At 38.8% G+C, this 21,422-nt stretch overlaps 1 protein-coding gene across 3 annotated transcripts in view; it reads left to right on the forward strand.

Annotated features, from left to right (window-relative positions):
* Positions 1–21,422, forward strand: part of FANCD2 (FA complementation group D2) — a 60,565-nt gene that overhangs the window by 26,294 nt on the left and 12,849 nt on the right. For all 3 annotated transcript variants that reach the window (XM_045192180.2, XM_024556443.4, XM_045192179.2), the window contains exons 19-33: positions 5,539–5,648; positions 6,682–6,742; positions 7,394–7,513; positions 8,044–8,117; positions 8,410–8,556; positions 9,066–9,166; positions 9,586–9,701; positions 10,906–11,014; positions 11,721–11,831; positions 12,304–12,416; positions 13,903–14,043; positions 15,354–15,470; positions 16,476–16,604; positions 16,744–16,862; positions 19,979–20,089. In XM_045192180.2, the coding sequence (XP_045048115.1) occupies positions 5,539–5,648; positions 6,682–6,742; positions 7,394–7,513; positions 8,044–8,117; positions 8,410–8,556; positions 9,066–9,166; positions 9,586–9,701; positions 10,906–11,014; positions 11,721–11,831; positions 12,304–12,416; positions 13,903–14,043; positions 15,354–15,470; positions 16,476–16,604; positions 16,744–16,862; positions 19,979–20,089 (1,679 nt within the window). The remainder of the gene's footprint in view (positions 1–5,538; positions 5,649–6,681; positions 6,743–7,393; positions 7,514–8,043; positions 8,118–8,409; positions 8,557–9,065; positions 9,167–9,585; positions 9,702–10,905; positions 11,015–11,720; positions 11,832–12,303; positions 12,417–13,902; positions 14,044–15,353; positions 15,471–16,475; positions 16,605–16,743; positions 16,863–19,978; positions 20,090–21,422) is intronic.

Below are 21,422 nucleotides of genomic sequence, written 5' to 3' on the forward strand. Positions count from 1 at the left end.
TGGCCTCTGTAGTAGTAGAAATAGGGTACATAGTAATAATTCCAGCATTTGTTTATTCTTTTCTTACCACAAACATTAAGTGCCTACTGTATGCCAAGTATTGAGATGTTAGGTATGTTAGACCTTCTGCATGGATATGGGTCTATAATCAGCTAACTATGAAACTGAAAAGAAGAGTCATTCAGGTTCTGTGCTGAGTGCCTGGCAGGTACAGAAAATTCCCTAAGGAACATCTATCGACATCTCATATGAACTTCATCTGGGCTTGCCTTCTTTTCTGAACACCATTGAAAAAGCCAGGCAAAGGTCTAAATTAAAAGAGATTAGGTTGGAATCTTAACACAAAGCTTTTTTATATCTTTGGTGCCACCTTGTGGCAGTAGTCAATACTAAACTATGGCAGAACAACCTGCAACCTTTTTATTTTTATTTTTTTAATTATATTTTATTGATTGTGCTATTACAGTGTCTTGACGTTTCCCCCTTTGACCCTGTCCACCCCGCACCTCCACTCTCTCAGGAAATTCCCCCCCATTATTCATGTTCATGGGTCAGTCATGTGAGTTCTTAGGCTACTGCATTTCCTATACTGTAATTTTCATCCCCATGGCTCTTCCGTAACTACCTGTTTGTACTTCTTAATCCCTTCACCTCTTTACCTGTTTACCGACAAACCTCTCCCATCTGGCAACCATCAAAACGCTCTCTGTATCCATGATTCTGTGTCTCTTCTTGTTTGCTTAATTTGTTTTTTAGATTCAGTTGTTGACAGATATGTATTTTTTATCATTTTATTATTCATAGTTTTGATCTTTTTCTTAAGTAAGGCCCCTTAACATTTCATATAATAATGGCTGGGTGATGATGAGCTCCTTCAGTTTTTTCTTGTCTGGGAAGCTCTTTATCTGCCCTTTGATTCTGAAAGATAAGTTTACTGGGTATAGCAATCTTGGCTATAGGTCCCTGCTTTTCATGACTTTGAATATTTCTTGCCAGTCCCTTGCAGCCTACAAAGTTTCTTTTGAGAAATCAACTGACAGTCTTATGGGAACTCCTCTGTAGGTAACTAACTTCTTTTCTCTTGCTGCTTTTAAGATTCTCTCTTTATCTTTAACCTTCAGTATTTTAATTATGATGTGTTGAAATGCGCCTCTTTGTGTCCATCTTGTTTGGGACTCTCTGCTTCCTGGACTTGCATGTCTATTTCCTTCACCAAACTAGGGAAGTTTTCTTTCATTATTTTTTCAAATAGATTTCCAGTTTCTTGCTCTTTCTCTTCTGGTACCCCTAGATGTGAATGTTGGACCGCTTGAAGTTGTCCCAGAGGCTGCTTATACTATCCTCATTTTTTTTAGATTCTTTTTTCTTCTTGTTCTAATTGGTTGTTTTTTGCTTCCCTGTGTTCCATATCATTGATTTGATTCTTGGCTTTATCCACTCCACTGTTGATTCCCTGTAAGTTGTTCTTTATTTCCATTAGTGTATCCTTTGTTTCTGACTGGATCTTTTTCATGCTGTTGAGGTCCTAAGTTCCTTGAGCATCCTTATAACCTTATGTAGTGTTTTGAACTCTACATCTGGTAGATTGCTTATCTCCATTTTGTTTAGTTCTTTTCTGGGCATTTTGATCTATTCTTTCATTTTGGCTATGTTTCTTTGACTCCACATTTTGGTGGCCTCCCTGTGTTTGTTTGTATGTATTAGGTAGAGCTGCTTTGACTCCCTGTCTTGGTAGTGTGGCCTAATGTAGCAGGTGTCCTGTAGGTTCTAGTGGCACAGTCTCTGCTATCATTCAAGCTGGGTACTTGAGGTGTGCCCTTCATGTGGACTGAGTTCACCCTCCTCTTGTAGTTGAGCCTGGGTTGCTGTTGGCAGGTCAATGGGAGGGATTTATCCAGGCCAGTCAGCTGCGAGGACTGGCTATGACCACTGACCACTGCCCTCTGCCCTTCATGGAGGATCAGCTGTGCAGGGGCAGGGTGGTGGTGCTCTGATGTGGTCTGTAGCTGTCCACTGGGTGCACTGGCCCTGGGGTTTTCTGGGTGGTGCAGGCCAAGGTCAACCTCTACCTGTGTTTTGCCCAGGGCCACTCTGCCTGAGCTATAAGACAATCTGGAATGGTTGCTACTTTTGCTGGGCTGGGAGAATCCCAGGAGAAGCCAAGCTGTGAATCTAGGCTGGCTGCTGCTAGTGCCAGGCCTGGGGCTAACTGAGGCCACCAGCTGTTGCTTGTTTGAGAGGATTTAGGAAGTTGTGTAGTAGAAGCCAAGACCAGCCATTCATATACAAAAGCTTGGGTGGGCCTGTAAATTGGGTTGGGTGGAGTGCCTGGAGATCTCCAAGGCAGGTCAAACATTGTTAGCCGGGTTGATGGAGTCTCTTGATACAGCACCAGCTTACTGGCTCTGTGGTTCTTTGTGGGGAGGGTTTAGAAAAGGGACAGTGGCCTCTGCTCACCTTGATGTCAGACACTTCACTTCCTCCTTTTATGACACTGGTGCCTTTCAAGCTGTTACCCCTGTGCTGGAGCTCAGAGGGATTGAGTCTGAGTAAGTCTGTTTGTGGGTTCTTTAAGTCTATGTGTGGGACTCTAGCAGTTTTTTCCACTGTCTCAATCCCTACTGGTTTTTGTAGTCAGAAGTTATAGGGACTTATCTTCCTGGCACTGGATTCCTGGGCTGGGAGGCCTGGTGTGGGACTGGGGCTCCTCATTCCCATGATATCCCTCCTGAATTTTTATCCACCACACGTGGGTGAGGGGCCTCCCTTTTCCACATCTGCGCCCCTCCTACAAGTCTGGATGGATGTGGTTTCTTCAATTCCGTATTTGTCAGACTTCCATTCAACTTGATTTCTGACGGTTCTGAGTGATGGTTTTTCTATATTTTAGTTGTAATTTTGATGTGGTTGTAAGACGAGGCAAGCCATGTCTGCCTACCTTGCCATCTCGACTGGAAGTCCTGACTAGCTCCTTTTTTAAATTTAAAAATAAATAAATTGGCTAGGTAATATACACATGGTATAAAATTTAAAAGGTTATAGAATTGTACTGAAAAATAAGTCTCCCCTTCTCTCAGTCACTACAATTTAGTTCTTTGAAGGCAATTACTGTTACTAGTTTATAGCTTTCTGAAATGTTCTTTGTATTTACCTATATTCTACTCCTCACCCTCTTGTTTTGCATCCTGAGTTTTTCATTTAACAATACATTTTGGAGATTGCTTCACATCATTAATATTGAGCTCTATAATTTATTTTTCTAATTGTGGTAAAATATACATAACATAAATTTTACTGTTTTAACCATTTTAAGTGTATGATTCAGTCGCATTAAGTATATTCACAGTGTTGTACAATGGTCACCACTATAAAATTTTTTCATCATCCCAAACAGAAATTCAGTGCCCATTAAGCAATAAATTCCCATTTCCTTTCCTTCTAGCCCCCTTAATCTCTAGTCTACTTTCTGTGTCTGAATTTGCCTATTCTGGGTACCTCATTTAAATAGAATCATATAATATTTGTCTTTTTTGTGCCTGGCTTATTTCATTTAGCATAATATATGTTCAGGGTTCATCTATGTTGAAGTATATATTAGAACTTTATCTCTTTCTGTGGCTGAATAATACTGCATCTTATGTATCTACCACATTTAGTTTATCCATTCAGTGGACACTGGGCTTTTTCCACTTTTTGGCCTTTGAGAATAATGCTACCAGGAAAATTAGTGTTTAAGTATATCACTGAGTCCCTCCCTATTTTCTTATTTTTTATTTATGTATGTAGGTAAATAGGTAGGTATTTATTTATTTGAGTGAGAGAGAGAGGAAGAAAGGAAGAGAAACATCAGTTTGTTTTTGCACTTACTCATGCATTTGTTGGTTGATACTTGTATGTGCCCTGACTGAATCAAACCCACAACCTTTTGGTGTATGGAATGATGCTCCAACCAAGTCACCTGGTCAGGGCTCACTGTGGGTTTTTCTTTTTCTTTCTTTCTGTTCTGAAAAAGTTTTTTTTCATATGTTTATTGATTTGAGAGAGAAACATTAATTGGTTGCCTCCATATATGCCCTGACCGGGGATCAAACCTGCAACCTAGGTATGTGCCCTGACTGGAAATTGAACCCCCTAGCTTTTTGGTGTGCGGGAGATGCTCCAGCCAACTGAACCACACTAGCAAGGGCCTCACTGTGGTTTTGATTTGCATTTCCCTAATGATTAATGATGAGCATCTTACGTGTTCATTGGTCATTTGTGTATCTTCTTTGGAAAAACATCTATTCAAGTCCTTTGCTTATTTTTAAATAGGTTGTTTTTTATTGTTTTTGATGTGTAGTAATTCTTTATGCATATTAATTCCTTATCAGATATATGATTTACAAATATGTTCTCCCATAATATGGGTTTTCTTTTCACTATTGATGGTGACCTTTGATGCAGTTTTTATGAAATCCAATTCATCTGTTTTCACTGTTGCCTGTGTTTTGGTGTCATAGTTCAGAAAAACCGTTGTCAAATCCACAGTCATGAAGATGTCCCCTATGTTTTTGTCCAAGAGTGTTATATTTTTGGCTCTCAAACTTAGATCATTGATGCACTTTGAGTTAATTTTTGTATGTGATGCACTTTGAGTTAATTTTTGTATGTGGTATAATGTAAGGGTTCAATTTCATTTTTGGCTGTGGGTATCCAGTTTTTTCAGCATCTTGAAAAGGCCATCCTTTCCCCGTTGAATGGCATCTTTGTGGGGAATCAGCTGACCACTCTGTGAGGGTTTATTTCTGGGTCTAACCATTGATCTATATGTGTGTCCTTATGTTAGTAACACACTGATTTGATTTTTGTAGCTTTGTAGTAATTTTGAAATTGGGAAGTGTGAGACCCCCCCCACCCTCGTTTGTTCTTTTTAAAGATCTTTTTGGCTATTTGGGTTCCTTGAAATCCCATATGAATTTTAGTATGGAGTTTTCTATTTCTGAAAAATACTATTGGGATTTTAATGAGGATTAGTCTGAATGCTTATATCACTTTGAGTGGTATCATTATCTTAACAATATTAAGTCTTTTAGTCCATGAACTTGGGATATCTTTCCATTTAGTAGTTCTTTAATTTCTTTCAGCAATATTTGTAGTTTTTAAAATACAAGTCTTTGCCTCCATGGTTAAATGTATTCCTAACAATTTTTTTTCTATATCATTATTTTAGCTGATCAGTAAACAACATTATGATAATTCATATATGTTTATCAAGTAGCTATCCAATAGTAACAGTAATAACTGTTATTATTGAATGTCTGCCATGTACCAGCCACTGGGAAAATTCTAGGAATTTTCATAATTTGTCTAACTCTTTCAAAACCTTTCTCATTTTAGAGATGAAAAAAATTGAGACTCATATGAAATGACTTGCCAAATGCCACACAGTTAGTGTATGATAGGACCCTTACTATTCTAGGTTCTTTGGCTCTGATAGCTGTAGGCTCTTTTGCTGTCCCATTCCATCATCTTCTTTCCTATGTCATTGTCTCCTTGCAGGATGACATGCACCTCGTGGTACGGAAGCAGCTATCTAGCACCATATTCAAGTACAAAGTCATTGGTATTATTGGTGCTGTCACCATGGCTGGCATCATGGCATTGGACAGGTATGCATGGAAATTTTGACTTGTGTGGCTCAAGGTCAATTAATCAAGTTGCTGCCTTACAAAATAAAGCATTACATTATGTAGACATCATGATAACAGTAGACAGTAAAACCATAATCAGAGAAATGAGCAAATGTTAGTTGCTACTTTTCCATGTTCCTTTCCAATCTTGACTGTATATACCACATACAATTTTTATAGAAATGTGATCACAGTAATTGCAACTTGATGTTTAAAAACTAAGGATTGCCAAGGTATAAAGTTGTAGAAATGTTTCTATAGAAGAGAGACCCTGATTTTCCTGGGATGAATTTTTCTGTATCTGCTCTGTCTAGGCACTAGACAATACATGTTTCTTCATTCTGTGTTATTCCTGTCAGGGACATCATATTTGATGCAGATAAATTCTTCCTATGGATTTTTCCCCCTTGCACTTCGATGCCACAATTTTATTATCTAAAGAAACATTCCATGTGTGTCTTGACAAGACACTGCCAAATGACATTGGAGTTTAATTCACACTCCTTGGAAGTGGTTTGTAAGGAATTCCTGAGACCTCAGAGGACATCCTTAGAATCAGCATTAACAATCTGTAGAGGCTGAATAGTGAACTGGTTAAAGAGTTCATTTTCCAGAGTCATGCTGTTTGCCTAGTGTCAATGCTAGCTCTATTATTTATTAACTGAATGATCTTAGGCAAGTTACTTTACCTCTCTATGCTTTTGTATTCTCACATCTGTGAAATAAAGATAATAATATTTACTTTATGGAGTTGTTAAGAGTGTTAAATGGTTAGAACAATTCTTAGGGCTTGCTTTTTCAATTATTAACAGTTTTAGTGTGCCCTTAAAAAAATATCTAAGATATCTGTTGTTTGCTGTGATTCACATTTTGTATGACCTTAATAAATGCTCCTCTGTGCCTTTATGCACTTTCATCTCTACTCCCAACCCAGGGAAGGCAAGATTCTTAAACTTAATTGCCAGTTGTTACAAAATACTACAAAAGTGAAGCTAAAATTTTTTATTTTTAGAAGGAGACCTTTAAGTTTGACCCAAGGGAAAGCAGACCTAAGCAATGAACAGTACACACAGGTGAGTGCTTGTAATATAGTTGGTTATGTTTATAAGTAATTGAGGAATTGATTCTGGTCACTGTTAGTTTACCAGAAAGAGTGCTTCCTTTTTTCCAGATTGTTTTCCGAAACTCATAGCTTTTGTAATTTATACCACTCTTGTGGCACTTAAAATCTACTGGCTTGCATTGCATTTATTTCTGTACTTTTCTAATCTTTCTAATTAAATCGTAAGTTTCTAGAAAGCAAAAAAGATGGGCCATGTTTGAAGAATAGCAGATTGACTAGAGCATTGTCAATGTGTAATTGGGGAGCTGAGAGAAAGCTATTTCAGAGATAGAAAACAGGACCTTGAGTGTGAATGAAGACATTTTGATTTAGTTTTTTATGAAGAAGTAGTCCTTAAAGGTTTCTTAGCCTAGAAATGGCATAATCCAAGCTTTTCATTAGAGAAATTAACCTGGCTGCATGTGTCTGCTGGATTGAAAAAGAGATGCGATTAGAAAGAGACAGACTGGTCTGGAGACTAAGGAAAACCTTAGGGGAGAGGTAATAAGAGCTTTGCCAGTGAAATTGGAAAGGGAAAACCCTGTACTAAGTGAGATGAATGGTGTTAGGGAAGCATTGGCAGCCCAAGGGCTGAACCATTCCTTCTCTTTGTCGGCTCCAGGTGACCTCCTTGTTGCAGTTGGTTCATTCCTGCAGTAAGCAGTCTCCTCAAGCCTCTGTACTTTATTATGATGAATTTGCCAACATGATTCAAGGAGCAAAGCTGGCTCCAAAAGTCCTGGTAAGGCCAACTATCTTTTCTTAAAGCATTGGAGTATGAGGGGTGCTTTACTACACATTATTCAATTCCGCTTTCTGTTGTGCTGCAAAAATAGATTATCCTATAAGCTTTCCCATGTTCTTTTTTTTTTTTTAATTTTTATTGTTATTCAGTTACAGTTGTCTGCATTTTCTCCCCATCCCCCCACCCCACCCCAGCCGAACCCACCTCCCTCCCCTACCTCCACCCTCCCCAGCTTTCCCATGTTCTAAGTGGGAAGGCTGTTCTGACTCACCCTGCCCCAGGCCTCTCCTCTGAGCTTCCTTCACATAGTAGGGATGAGGTATTGATAATGTTGATAGCCACCATCTATTCAATGCCAGGCACTGTGTTGAGCACTTTTCACACATTTTGTCTTTTCTACTTTATAATAATGTGATATGACTATTATTTCCTTTTTAAAAGTGAAGAAACTTAGATTAATAGTTTGTTTAGGGCTTCACAGCAAGTACACCCTGGTCTACACAGCCTTTTTTGTTTGTTTCCTTAAGGAATGGGTTGGGCAGACGATCTTTAATGATTTCCAAGATGCCTTTGTGGTGGACTTGTGTGCTATTCCAGAAGGGTGAGTACTGTTTACTCACTGACTTGATCGTACTGTTGAAGAAATTATGTCAGCTGCTGGTATAGACATCAGAATGCCCTTGACCTCAGCCAAATCTAGCCCATTCACACAGGTTCTTTCATCCCCAACCCAGCACCCCCAGCTCCAGAAATTGCAAAAAGGTTTAACATTTGTTCTTTCTCCTGTTTCTAATTTCTCCTCATGATAGGGGAGATTGATCTGTTCTAGAGATTTCCACTATAGACTTGCATGCCCCTGAGTTGGGGCATCAGATTCTGGTTTCTCTCCACAGTGACTATCCATTTCCTGTGAAAACTCTGTATGGACTGGAAGAATACAGTAGTCATGATGGGATCGCCATCAACCTCCTGCCACTATTGTTTTCTCAGGACTTTGCAGAAGATGAGGGTAGCTTGACTTCACAGGAATCAGACCCCAAGTCAGTACACTTTTTCTCTTCTAAAACCTCTGCTGATGTTTTTGAATGTTCACAGGGAATTCCACAGTTCTTGCAATCTGTGGGTCCTTAACTGAAAAAGGTTTCTTCCAAGGCAAGTGGTATTTGGATGGGTTAGTTAGAATGGGACAGAGTCTTTGCTTTTTTCTTGGACCTTTTGGTTGGAATTTGCATTGCCTCATGACAGCCAGCAGGTTTCTGTAAGGCTATTTTTGTTTCTGTTGGTTTTCCCTCACACGGACATAGTTGTCTACCTCTGCCATCCTCACTCCCTCCTTCCTAACACATGGGCATTCATTCTGTTCACCTCTGCCTGCCTCCGATTCAGTTCATGATTTGTCTGCTGAGCATCCATTAAGTTCCTTGTCATATATTCTTTAAAGTAGACATTTATTTTGGGCAAAATTCCTTTAATTATAAGGTTGGGTTCCCCATGAATGTGGACTAAAATGCCTATAAAGTGTTGTCTAGAAATGGATTTTTCTTCCCAGATCGGTGTCTCCATTGTGCCTGGCTCCCTATTTCCGGTTACTGAGACTTTGTGTGGAGAGACAACATGATGGAAACTTGGAGGAGATTGATGGTTTGTTAGGTATAGGACCAAGTTATTAGATCCTTTCCTCTTGGTAACCTTTCTTTGGTAAATTTAGGGAAGGGACACACTAGTACATGGTTGTGGGGAAGGAATTTTCTAACTTCAGAGTAGTATAACAGTACCAATAGAGTTCCAAAGACAAAATAATATATACAAAATCCCAACATGTTAACAAATCAGTTGTTAACGCAGTTCCATATCGCCTTTTGTCCTTTTCCCTATAATTGTTACAAAGACTTCTTAATTATACATGTTGACTGCTGTATAATATGGAAGTATTATGAGACTTATCAAAACTTGAACTTCACATACAAATTAAAGGGGAAACTACATAGCAGGAGAGCTAGCTCTAGGGGCAGCATCCAGATTCTGTTGATTTAAACCAAGGGGAGTCAAAGTCTGTTCTTCTCTTTCAGACTGTCCTATAGTGCTCACTGACCTGGAACCTGGAGAGAGGCTGGAGTCCATGTCTGATAAGGAACATTCATTCATGTGTTCACTCATATATCTTACTCTCAACTGGTTCCGAGAGGTGAGCAGAGTTACTAGAACATTTCACCTACTACCTGTAGTTTCTCTCCAAAGGAAACTGTTTTCTTGGTTCCTAAAGACGAGAATGTCTAAAATGTCTCCACTGTGCACTGACCCCTGTGTGCTTCTCTGTCTGTTACGTCCCACCTCGCCCTAATTACATGTACCTTCTGGTGTAGCGAAATGGAAATACTGGAATTCACTTAATGTTGCCTGTGCTTTACCACATCCAATCCTTCTAACAGTATTTTTACTTCTGCCTGGAATAACTTCATCTGCTCCACTGTAAAATACTGTTCATCCTTGCTTAAGTATACACCTAATGTTTCACATTAGTGTGATCAATTGAATGAGTTTTCCCCTTCCTTTAGAACATATTTGTGCTTAATAAAATGCACAATAATATCAAATGTAAGGAAAACGAAATGATGAAAACGATGGTAATATCTTACATCTATATTGCACTTCTTTTCTCATGTGTAATATTTCTAAGAATGTTTATTTAATTCTCCTCTTTATACACATAGGGAATTACAGGTACAGAAAGTTCAGTCATTAAACTTTATCAAGCACTCTACCATGCTAAATGCTGGGCTGATTTCTTTATTTACACTATTTAATTCACTCAACCACTGCATTCCCATTTTATATAGTTGAAATAAAAGCTCAGGAAGGGTAACAATTTGGCCAAGGTCATACAACTAGTAAGTAGTAGAATAAGACTTGTTTCACCAAATCGTGTGCTCTCTAGCCACTGTGCTATTCACCTTGTTATTTAACTTGTAATAAATAGAACTAGGATTGAAAATCAGATCTCCTATCCTGGCTGTTGTGGCTCAGTGGATTGCGCACTGGCCTGCGAACCAAAGGGTTGCTGGTTCGGTTCCCAATCAGGGCACATATCTGGGTTGCAGACCAGGTCCCCAGTAGGGGGCACATGAGAGGCAACCACACATTGATGTTTCTCTTCCTCTCTCTCCCCCTTCCCCTCCCTCTAAAAATAAATAAAATCTTTAAAAAATAAAATACAAATCAGATCTCCTGTATTGGCCCAGGGCTTTTTCCTCTATAGTACTTTACTGAGAACTTTTTTTATTACAACTAGGCTCACAGATCCCGCTGCTGAATGGCATCTTTTAGGTCTGGATGAACAAGGTTAATATCTGAATGTTCAGAGTATGAGAATATAATATGTACTTTTGCAGGTTGTAAATGCCTTTTGCCGGCAAACATCACCTGAGATGAAGGGGAAGGTGCTCACCCGGTTAAAGCACATTGTAGAGCTACAGAGAATCCTGGAAAAGTACTTGGCCGGTAAGGGAAGTATCATGGTCACCCTGGTCGGACAGCAGTGAGGAGATTAAGAATTTAGACTTTAAGCCAGACTCAATTATAAATGGATGCAGGAATACATCCATTTTCCTCCCATTGTTATCTCCAAGAGCTCTTGCTCCTTAAAAAAATATAAAACATTGGTAGGGCTTTTGTAAAGCTACTTTGCTTCTTTGAGGTCAAACTTGCAGTGCCTTTTGACTTCCTGAACATAGTTATGAACCAGGAGTAAAGCTGAAGGCTCTTACTGCCTTGTGACTATTAAGTAAACTTGTCTTTTAAAGTGCTAGCTTGATTCTCTGGGGAAAACATGCAGCTTCCCTCAGGTCCTCATCTAAATAATTGTGTGCAAAACCAACTGTTGTGTGACCAAATATTGTTAATATCTTTAGGTTGTAAATGTAAGCTAGTTTATTTTTAGTTCTTATTTACTTATATATTTTATAACATCATTTAGAATGGTTTTATATTAATTAATATACTCAATAAATATGATACTCCTATAAGTTATCTCTAACTATTTGCCTATGCCTAATAATGTCAGATAACTTGAATGCATCTCACAGGAAGCTAGCCATGCTTGGTAGTTCTGGAAATAGTTTTTAGCCAGTTGGGTGGTTAGCATTCCCAATCTGATGGTAAGATATGGTTGGTTGTATATTGAGTTTCTGCCTGCTATCTATTTCAGTCACCTCAGACTATAGTCCTCCCCTTGCAACCTTTGACTTGGAAACTTTGGATGTAACACCTCACACCAGTACTGCTGTTTCAGCAAAAATGAAAAAACAAGGTGTCACAGGTATGTTCTTATATCTCCATATGAGTTGCAGTGAATTGATCGAAGAGGTTATATGCATCAAGGCATCAGTAATTGGGGAGATTCTGTAATTGAACCCTTTCTATGGTATGGTTATAAATAAACTGTAGTTTGGCCCTGGCCTTGTGGCTTAGTTGGATTGGAGCATTGTTCTGTGCATCAAAAGGTTACCAGTTCGATTCCCTGTCAGGGCAAATGCCTAGGTTGTGGGTTCCCTGGTTGGGCGCATATGGGAAGCAAACAATGTTTCTCTTTCTCTTTCTCCTTTTCTTTCTCTCTAAAAATCAATGGAAACATTGGTTAAAGTAAAAATTTTAGATTAAAATTAAAAATAAATAAATGAACTATAATTTGAGGTTATAAAATTACCTCCTCTGTCTCTAGCATTTAGCAGATGGTTTAGCAAACATGATCATTGATTCCTTGAGTCACTTTTCTCTTTTTCAAACATAAGGAGGAAGGAAACAAAAAGCAGGTGGCAACAAAACATCCTCTCATGACATGCTTTCAAAAGAGGATGGTTCCGAATGTGACCCTACACCGTCTAATAGAGGCCAGCTGGGAAAGGTATGGAATGATGCATATCCATGAAGGTGTGTGACACTCCATGAGATTAACAGAGGGCCAGCTTTATTTTATTGTCCGCATTTTACAGAGAGAAAAATTAGGGAAAGGAGAAGCAAACAAACTTTTGTAGGCCTTACAGTGTCCCTCTCAGTAGCAGAGATCATGTTAGACTTCAGTTTCTTATCACTACCACACAGTTTTTCTAATTATTTTCTTTAATGTTTTACTCTCTTTTTTGCAACATATCAGTACTTAGAATTTTCTCTTGTAGTAATTATCAAATTCTGTCTTCAGATGTAGTTGTAGATATACTCCTTTTAGTCTCTTTCCCCTTCCAATCCCAGATTATCAAGTTACTGATGAATTGAGAGAATATGAAATGCTTTGTACAGTTTCTGATACTTAATAAAAGTATTGCCCTTTTCCCAAAACTCTGTACCACTCACAAAATAGATTTTATGTGTTTGTGATATTGCCTGAACCACATGGATCCCAATTACTTATGTTTTTTAAGTACTATTTATTGTTTATTATGTTAACTCGTCTAATCCTCCTAAAAACCCAAGCTTAGTATTCATATTTAATAAATGACAAAAGTAAGACCCAGACAGGATAAGTGACTTGTCCAAGGTCATGCATGTAATAATTGCTTGATCAAGGACTCAAAACCATATCTTTTTTTTAAAATTTATTTATTTTCCAGTTACTGTTGACATATAATATTATATTAGTTTCAGGTATACAAAGTAATAATTAGACAGTTATATACCTTATAGTCACCCTGATAAATCTAGTACCCATTTGACACTATGCATAGTTATTAGAATATTATTGACCATATTTGTATGCTGTTTTTACATCCCATGACTATTTTTTATAACTGGCAGTTTGTACTTAATTTCTTTTACCTTTTTCACCCATCTCACCAACCCCCACCCACCCATGTGGCCACCATTAGTTGAAGAAGCCAAATCGTTTTTGGCCCCTAAGCTTACAGTTTTCTATACCACACCATAATGCTTTGACTTGTCTAATAGTTCGTCTCTAAGTAGAAACCAACCAAGAACCTCAATGTGTGACCTATATCCCAATGTTAAATTAAGTGCCCTGCCTCAGGAATTTTTAGGGACTTTGAAGAAAGAAAATCGGTCATATGATGAAAATGTAACTTTTTGTATAAGGTGAATACATAATTGCACTTCAAAATCTTCATTAAAAATTAGGCTAAATAGGCCTGGCTGGTGTGGCTCAGTGGATTGAGGGCAGGCCTGTGAACCAAAGGGTGGTCAGTTCGACTAGTCAGGGCACATGCCTGGGTTGTGGGCCCAGTCCACAGTTGGGAGCATGCAAGAGGCAACCACACATTGATGTTTCTGTCCCTCTCTTCCACCCCACCTTTCTGTCTAAAAATAAATAAATAAAATCTTTTTAAAAATTAGGCTAAATAGAATCTTTATTCTGTTGGTTGCTGCTACTTTCTCCATAGGAGTTGAAAGGAAAAGAAGAAAAGACATTGTCACTACAGAATTACCATTTTTTATTCCGAGAGCTGGACATGGAGGTCTTCTCTATTCTGCATTGTGGGCTTGTGACCAAGTTCATCTTAGACACTGAAATGCACACTGAAGTAAGTGACAGCAGTAAGATCCCAGAACTTAATCTTCTTTAAGAAAGTGCCTCAGGTCTATTCTTATTTCAAAAAGAACAATGACATTGAGAGAAGTTGGACTCTGGCTCCCAAAGCCTTTATTTGTGAAAGTAATGGTGAATAAAAACAAACCTAAATTAAACATGAAAATAAAGAAGAAGGTAATGATGAATAATCGTCTTTGTCATCTTGATGTTTATAATCTACATTTTTTATAGTGTGTTAGACATTATAAAAGATCATGGTAATGAGGTGATCCTTGTTTTAGTTATTTAACAATAAACTGTTCAGATTACTTTTGTAGAGCAGCTCTGTTCTAGTTTGTAGAGGTCAATGCTATTTTCACATTTTCATGGCATTTAGTCAGCATCTATGAGATGCTTACCAACACTTTTGTGTTTGCCAGTAATCTAGACATTGGCACTTCAGTAGTATGTACAGCATGATGCTTGCCTTCAAATGGTTCATAATCTAACAAAGGAAGTAGACATAGCTAGCAGTATGTGCTGTGTTGATGGTCTGAACCAAGTACCAATGAAACTGAGGAAAGAATGGTATTTATGAGGTTAGAAGAAGAGGACATTTTCACAGAAAAGCCAACTTTTGATATGGGATTTCACCAGAGACTAGAGGTTCGCCAGGTTAAAAAGTTGAGAAATACCATGGATTTTTACTATAGATTTTTTATAAGAATGTAAGCTCCTTCAGAATAGAGACAGTTTCGTTGATGTTGTTTTTGATCTTTCTACATCAGCTTGTACTTGGAGGTTCACCATAAATGTATACTGAGTGCACAGTTTGAAGTAATACTATATTTGACCCATTCTGTTTCTGGTAGCGTAATACACTTATAGGGATCCTTTCCAGCAAAGCATTAGGGGAAAGAAAATTATTTCATTATTATTTCATTATTCAATGAACAAAGAAAAGTGAAATTCCCTTGAATTAGTCATTTTTTATTTCAGAGTACTTAGGAAATGTAACTCAAGTCCACAGCTGGAAGGATACACAGAGACATTTATTTCCAGAGAAAAAATATATCTTCCAAAACTACTACCTATGTACATTTTGTTTTAATAATTTGAAATTTTGTTTTACTTTATAAATGTTTGACTTTTTGGTGACATGGCACAATAGCCATTTATATATATGAGATGGGGGAAGTTTTCCCCTTCTTTAGTCATGGTCTGATTTTTCACCCATTGGGAAGACTAAATATAAATTGTGCTTCCCCAAAATAGATGACTAGGACATGCTTGGAATTATTCTTTTCTTATTCTTTGTGACAGGCCACAGAAGTTGTGCAACTTCAGCCCCCTGAGCTACTTTTCTTGCTGGAAGATCTCTCCCTTAAGGTGGAGAATGTGCTGACACCTTCTGTTGCCAAGAGAGTTCCCTTCTTCAAGGTTAGTATAGGCAGAAGCACAGGCGTTGGCCTTAGTGGGTTTGAGAACAAGGAGGTTTTATTAGTGAACTAAGTTGACACTTTCTGTGGCATTGTCTTTGGGTCACTGGGTAACACGGTGGCAGCCTCATTGCCAGACCATATTCACCTTGCTTTAGAAAGGAACTGTGAAACAGAGAACACAGTAAACCCACCCAAAACAGGAAATGTATTTCTAAATGCCCCAAGCATTCCTGAGTCCTATTCTGTCCTTGGGTTTTGGTTTTAACAGCCTCCCAAACTAACCCATGCTCAAGCTTCAGTGTAATAGTTAATCATATAGAGAAGGCCAGAACCTTCAATGTGTATATAATATACAAATGTTCCATAGCATCTGGTGAAGCAGTTGGATGATGCACACAAAAAAATATGAAAATTTTAGCCCTGGCCAGGTGGGTCGGTTGGTTGGAGCATTGTCCCATGCACCAAAAGGTTGCAGGTTCAATTCCCGGTCAGAACACATGCCTGGGTTGTGGGTTCAATTGCCTGTTGGGGCACATACGGGAAGCATATGCAGTCAATGTTTCTCTTTCACATCAATGTTTCTCTCTCTAAAATCAATAAAACCATATCCTTGGGTGAGGTTTTTTTTTAAGTGAAAATCTTAGGGTATAAACATTTAAACATTAACACATCTAGTTAGTTACTTGATGTGTTACTCTAGTTTCTTTCTTGTTTGTACTCTTTATTTGCTCTGTATTCTTAGCGTAAATGATTTCTATTTCTGTATGAGCTTTATTTCATTAGTAATTGTGGGTCTATACTTCTCAAATACTGGTCATACTCTACAAAAGCCAATGTCTTTGCTATTTGATGAAGGAGCAAGATCCCTCTGTCAGAATAGACAGTTAATTTGTTTATTCACCCCTACCTGGTGACATAGGTTTAACTAAACCCCTTAATGAACTTTTAATTTCAGAGAAGCTATCCAGCTGTTCCTTCCCCAGTAACTCTGAATTTATTATAGAGTAAAGGAAGCCAGAATATTGGATTGTCACATCTCCAGCAGAGATCTGGCCAAGAAATTGCTCATTGTATTATTCAATTGCTGACCCCAATGTGTAACCATCTGGAGAACATTCACAACTATTTTCAGGTCAGAAGCCTATCTTACTATTATAGAGACTTAGAAATCACTAAGTTAACAAGATACTTCATTTTTGGCTAAGAAATATTGAAGGAAAATAAGGGCAATTGCTGAAGCAACTTGTTCTAAAAACATTTTTTCTTTTCAGTGCTTAGCTGCTGAGAATCACAGTATAGTTGATGGACCAGGAATTCAAGTTCAAGAGTACCAAGTAATGTCTTCCTGCTATCAGAGGCTACTGCAGATTTTTCATGGGCTCTTTGCTTGGTGAGTATGTGGAAGGTACATTAGGTAGAGATGATCCAGTAGTACTTGCTTTTACTTGATAGTCACCAAGGAACTAAGGTATAGAAAAGAAGGAAAAGGCTCCAAAAGCCTTATGTAAATATGGTCCTTATTTTGGGAGTATATTTGTCTGCATCATTTCATTTGATCTTGCACCCTCTTTGTCTTAGGGAGTTGCTATTAACTCATTTGAAAATTAGATGACTTGCTATTGGCTAGCTTGTAACAAATCTGGCCATCTGATTCTGAGCTGAGTTTGCTGGAGCAAACTTTTTGTAGTAACATTGGGGAGATTGTTACTTAAGAAGTTGTATCTAAACAAGTTACAGATAAATTCCAGATTATGTGGTAAAAAACTGAGCACAGTTGGAGCTGGGGTATTTGTGGGTGCCTTCATGGAAGCAATGGAAGATCATCAGGCCCTTGAAGGGTAGATTGCCTTTGGGGAGGTAAAGGAAAGGGCTGGAAGGCACAGCATAGATAAAAGTAGAAATGAGGGAAGTGTGTTCCTTAAAATAAATGCTTTTGTTCCTCAGGGCTGGGGCCCTGGCCCCTCTGTTCTCATAAGTTTCTTGGGCAGTGTCACCCAAGCTTAAATTTTTGCTAAAACTTGTCTTCTGAGCTATAGGCATTTATATCCAACTGCCTATGCAACACCCTCTTAGATGTGTCATTGACACCTCAGTCTCATCATGTGCAAAACAAAGCCTATCATCCTTACCACTTCCTGTTTTGCCTGGCTAGGTAAATGGCACCACCAGCTGTCTGGGCCAGAAACCAGGAGTTATTCCTTGTCCCTTCCTCTGTTATCTGCCTTTTTCTCCCTCCCACATCTGACCACAAAATCCTGTTGATTTTACCTTCTAAATAGCATCTAAATAGCCATCTCATTCTTCACTGTTTCCACACTCCTATCATCTCTCATTAGTCTAGATTAGTTTCACAGCTGGTCTCTCTGCCTCCAGTTGCCCTCCCTTAGTCCATTCTTCACACTGCAGTCAGAGTGATCTTCCCAACACAAACCATCTTATCCTATCCCAACTGTGGCTTCTGATTGCCCTTAGATTATTTTTTTAGTTCAAACTCTTTTACCTAGCCTCTAAGACCTTTTATTATCTGAGTCTTGCTATTCCACTCATTGTCTTATACTCTGCCCTCTAGCTCTATGGAGTTAATATCAGCACCCTATATAGTTTTCACCCGGAAGGATTCACACATATTCATCCTTCTACCAGGATCCCTATCCTCCTTGATCCCCAGTCTTTTCTAACTCATCCTTGAGCTCTGGATTTAAACTTTCTTAGGGGGGTGTCCTCTCTGACCCTGAGGCCAGGTAAGCCTCCTTCCTACCTTTACAACCCCCAGCTCTCTTCTATTACTCTGGTATCCTCTTATGATAAAACTTAATACATGTTATTATAATTACTTGTTCATTGGTCTTCCTTCCTAGACTCTGAGTTCTCTGAGGGCCAAGACCAGTCATTGTTGTATCTTCAGTCTTAAGAACAGTGCCTGACTACAGATTTGAGTAAATGCTTCATCAGGGAGATATATGTATGGCAAATAAACACATGCACAGATGTTTAATAGTATTAGTTATTTAGGAAATGCAAGTTAAAAATCACCGCATGGCTAAATTAAAAAGATTTACTCTGCCAAATATTGCCAAAGATGCAGAGCAACGAGAACTCTCACAGGCTGCTAGTGAGACTATAAAATGATACACCTACTTTTAAAAACTCTTTTTTAGTTTCTTAAGAGGTTAGACACCTACCATACAACCCAGCCATTCCCCAAGAGAAATGGGTATTTACCCAAGAGAAATAAAAGCATATGTTTACAGAGTATCTCATGCATGAATGCTTATAGCAACTTTATTTGTGATAGCCCCAGACTGGAAACAACTCCATTGTGTGTTCATCAAATGGTGAATAGATAAATAAATTGTGGTATGTCCATATGGTGGAGTACTGCGTGCAACAACATGGGTAAAAAAAGAATTATCCTGAATAAAAAGCAAGCCCATAAGAGTGTATAGTATTTGACCCCATTTATATGAAATTCTAGAAAAAGCATATAGTCTTGTAGTGACAGAAAACGGATCAATGGTTGCCTAGCATTGGGCGGGAGGGTGGGGGGAGGAGTGGATAGATTACAAAGGAATATAAGGAAATGTTTGGCTGTAATGGATATGTTCATTATTTTCATTGTGGTGATGGCTTCATGGGGTTTATATGTAAGTCAACTAATCAAATTCAACATTTTAAATACAAGCAGCTTATTGTATTTCAATTTTACCTCAATAAAGCTGTCCAAAAAACAAAAAAATAGAACCTGACCCATATCCAGAATAAACTTGTAGAAAGGAAGAAAGCCTACCACTGGTGATGTGGAAAGTTCTAGAGGAGCAGATCTGGGGGGTCAGATTGTGCTGAGCTGTGAAGGTTAGGCAGAAGAATTTGAATGTTGTCCAGGGGAAGCAATTTTGAAGTTTCATGACCACACCATGATATAATGAAAGCAGTATTTTAGGAAGTCCTCTTGTTAGCAGCGTGCAGGGAGATTGGGAAGGAATGCAAAAAGGCCAGTCAAAAGGTGTCACTATGGTCTGTGCTTGTGATGATAAGGGCCTGACCTAGAGTGAGGGAGGGCTTGGCTTGGAAAGGGTGGGGCTGAAGGAAAGATAATCTGAAGATAGAATAGTTAAGACTTATTAATATAGAAAAAGGAGTAAGTTCTTTATTGAATACCTACTGTGGATTAGACATTGACTTAGCAATTTGACAAAATTATTTCTATTTCTGCAGTGAGGGGGGAGTGGAGACAGACTTATCTCTGAAATACAGGGAATGAAGAGAGAACTTTCCCTTGAAACTAAACCTAGGTGGGCTGTTAGGTCTTTAAGGAAAGACACTTCAGCTTCTAGCCTGATACTCAGCTGTGACTGGATTTGGCACTTGAGTACTTTCAATACTTTAGCTCTGCTTTTTATTCTGTTGACTTACTGATGGTACAGACTGGAGGCCAAGATCCTCAAATGCTGTCCAAGCAATCTCCCTGAAACTAAGCTAAACCATCTTACCTTGATTTTCCCTTAGGAGTGGATTCTTTCAACCTCAAAATCAGAATTTACTATACTCAGCCCTCGAGGTCCTTACAAACCGACTGAAGCCAGGAGAGCCTGACCAGTCCTTGGAGGAACTGCTTAGGTGGGTCCAACTATATATATCCCAGAGAGTTTCCCAAGAAACTCATAGGAACAAGATTTCTTGGAAATAACTTGAGTATCTCTTGGTAGTTATGAAGGAAATTGATATTTTTAGCTACTTTTCCTCAGTTATATGAGCTTTCTCTCTTCTGTACTCAGATAAATCTTCAAGCATTAGAAACTATTAAACAAATCATTCTAAGTCTTCACACATCTTTCATTATATAAAGTTTGCCTTTTCAGGTAATGATGGTGACAGTACTGACCATCTGCAGTCAACTCTTGATTATCTTGAGTCCTACTCAGTAGTAGGGTTGGGTAATTAGGTAGCAGCTGGTTATCACTGATTGCCTGCATCCTTCCCCCAATTTTGGCCAAAAAGGAACCAAGATTGAGGGCTAGGCAGGGGAGGAGGGAGCTGAGGAGATCTAAGGGGCCGTGGCTCCCAGCCTACTATCCCAGCTTCACCTGCCCTGGTAGCCTACCAGAGTATCCAACCTTTTGGCATCTCTGCACCACAATGGAAGAAGAAGAGTCCTCTTGGGCCACACATTTAAGTATAATGCAGTACATTATCATAAAAAAATCTCAAAGTTTTAAGTAAACTTAAGATTTTGTGTTGGGCCATGTTCACAGCCATCCTGGGCTGCATGTAGTCCATGAACCGCAGGTTGGACACCCCCGGCTAGGCTATCACTGGGCCTACAGTCAGTGCTTGTCATCTCTACCTTTAAGGCAGGACTCTCTTTTCTCTTTTTCTTTCTGTCTTTTATCATTTATTTATTTATTTTTTTGAGAGATAGAAGAAGGGAGGGAGAAAGAGAAAGAAACATCGATGGGTTGCCTCTGACACGCCCCCAACCAGGGACCCGGCCTGCAACCCAGGCATGCACCCTGACCGGGAATCGAACTGGCGATCTTTAGGTTTGCAAGACGATGCCCAACCTCTATTTTATTTTATTTTTTTAAAGATTGTATTTATTTATTTTTAGAAGGGAAGGAAGGGAGAGAAATGTCAATGTGTGGTTATGTCTCATGCACCCGCTACTGTAGACCTGGCCCACAACCCAGGCATGTGCCCTGACTGGTAATCAAACCAGCGACCCTTTGGTTCACAGGCCAGCACTCAATCCACTGAGCCACACCAGCCAGGGTGCTCTTTTATTTTCAATACAGTACTTTTAAATTTGTTTTACCCCCTTCCTACCCACCAATCAATCAGGATTTGACTCTAGTTTAATTTTAGTTACAGTTTTTGATTAATGTGACTCCCATCTCTCATTACTTCAGTGTATTGAAAGCGACTACATATTGCAGGGGTGTCAAACTTGTTT

The sequence above is a fragment of the Desmodus rotundus genome, chromosome 8, assembly GCF_022682495.2.
Source record: "Desmodus rotundus isolate HL8 chromosome 8, HLdesRot8A.1, whole genome shotgun sequence".
NCBI lineage: Eukaryota > Metazoa > Chordata > Mammalia > Chiroptera > Phyllostomidae > Desmodus > Desmodus rotundus.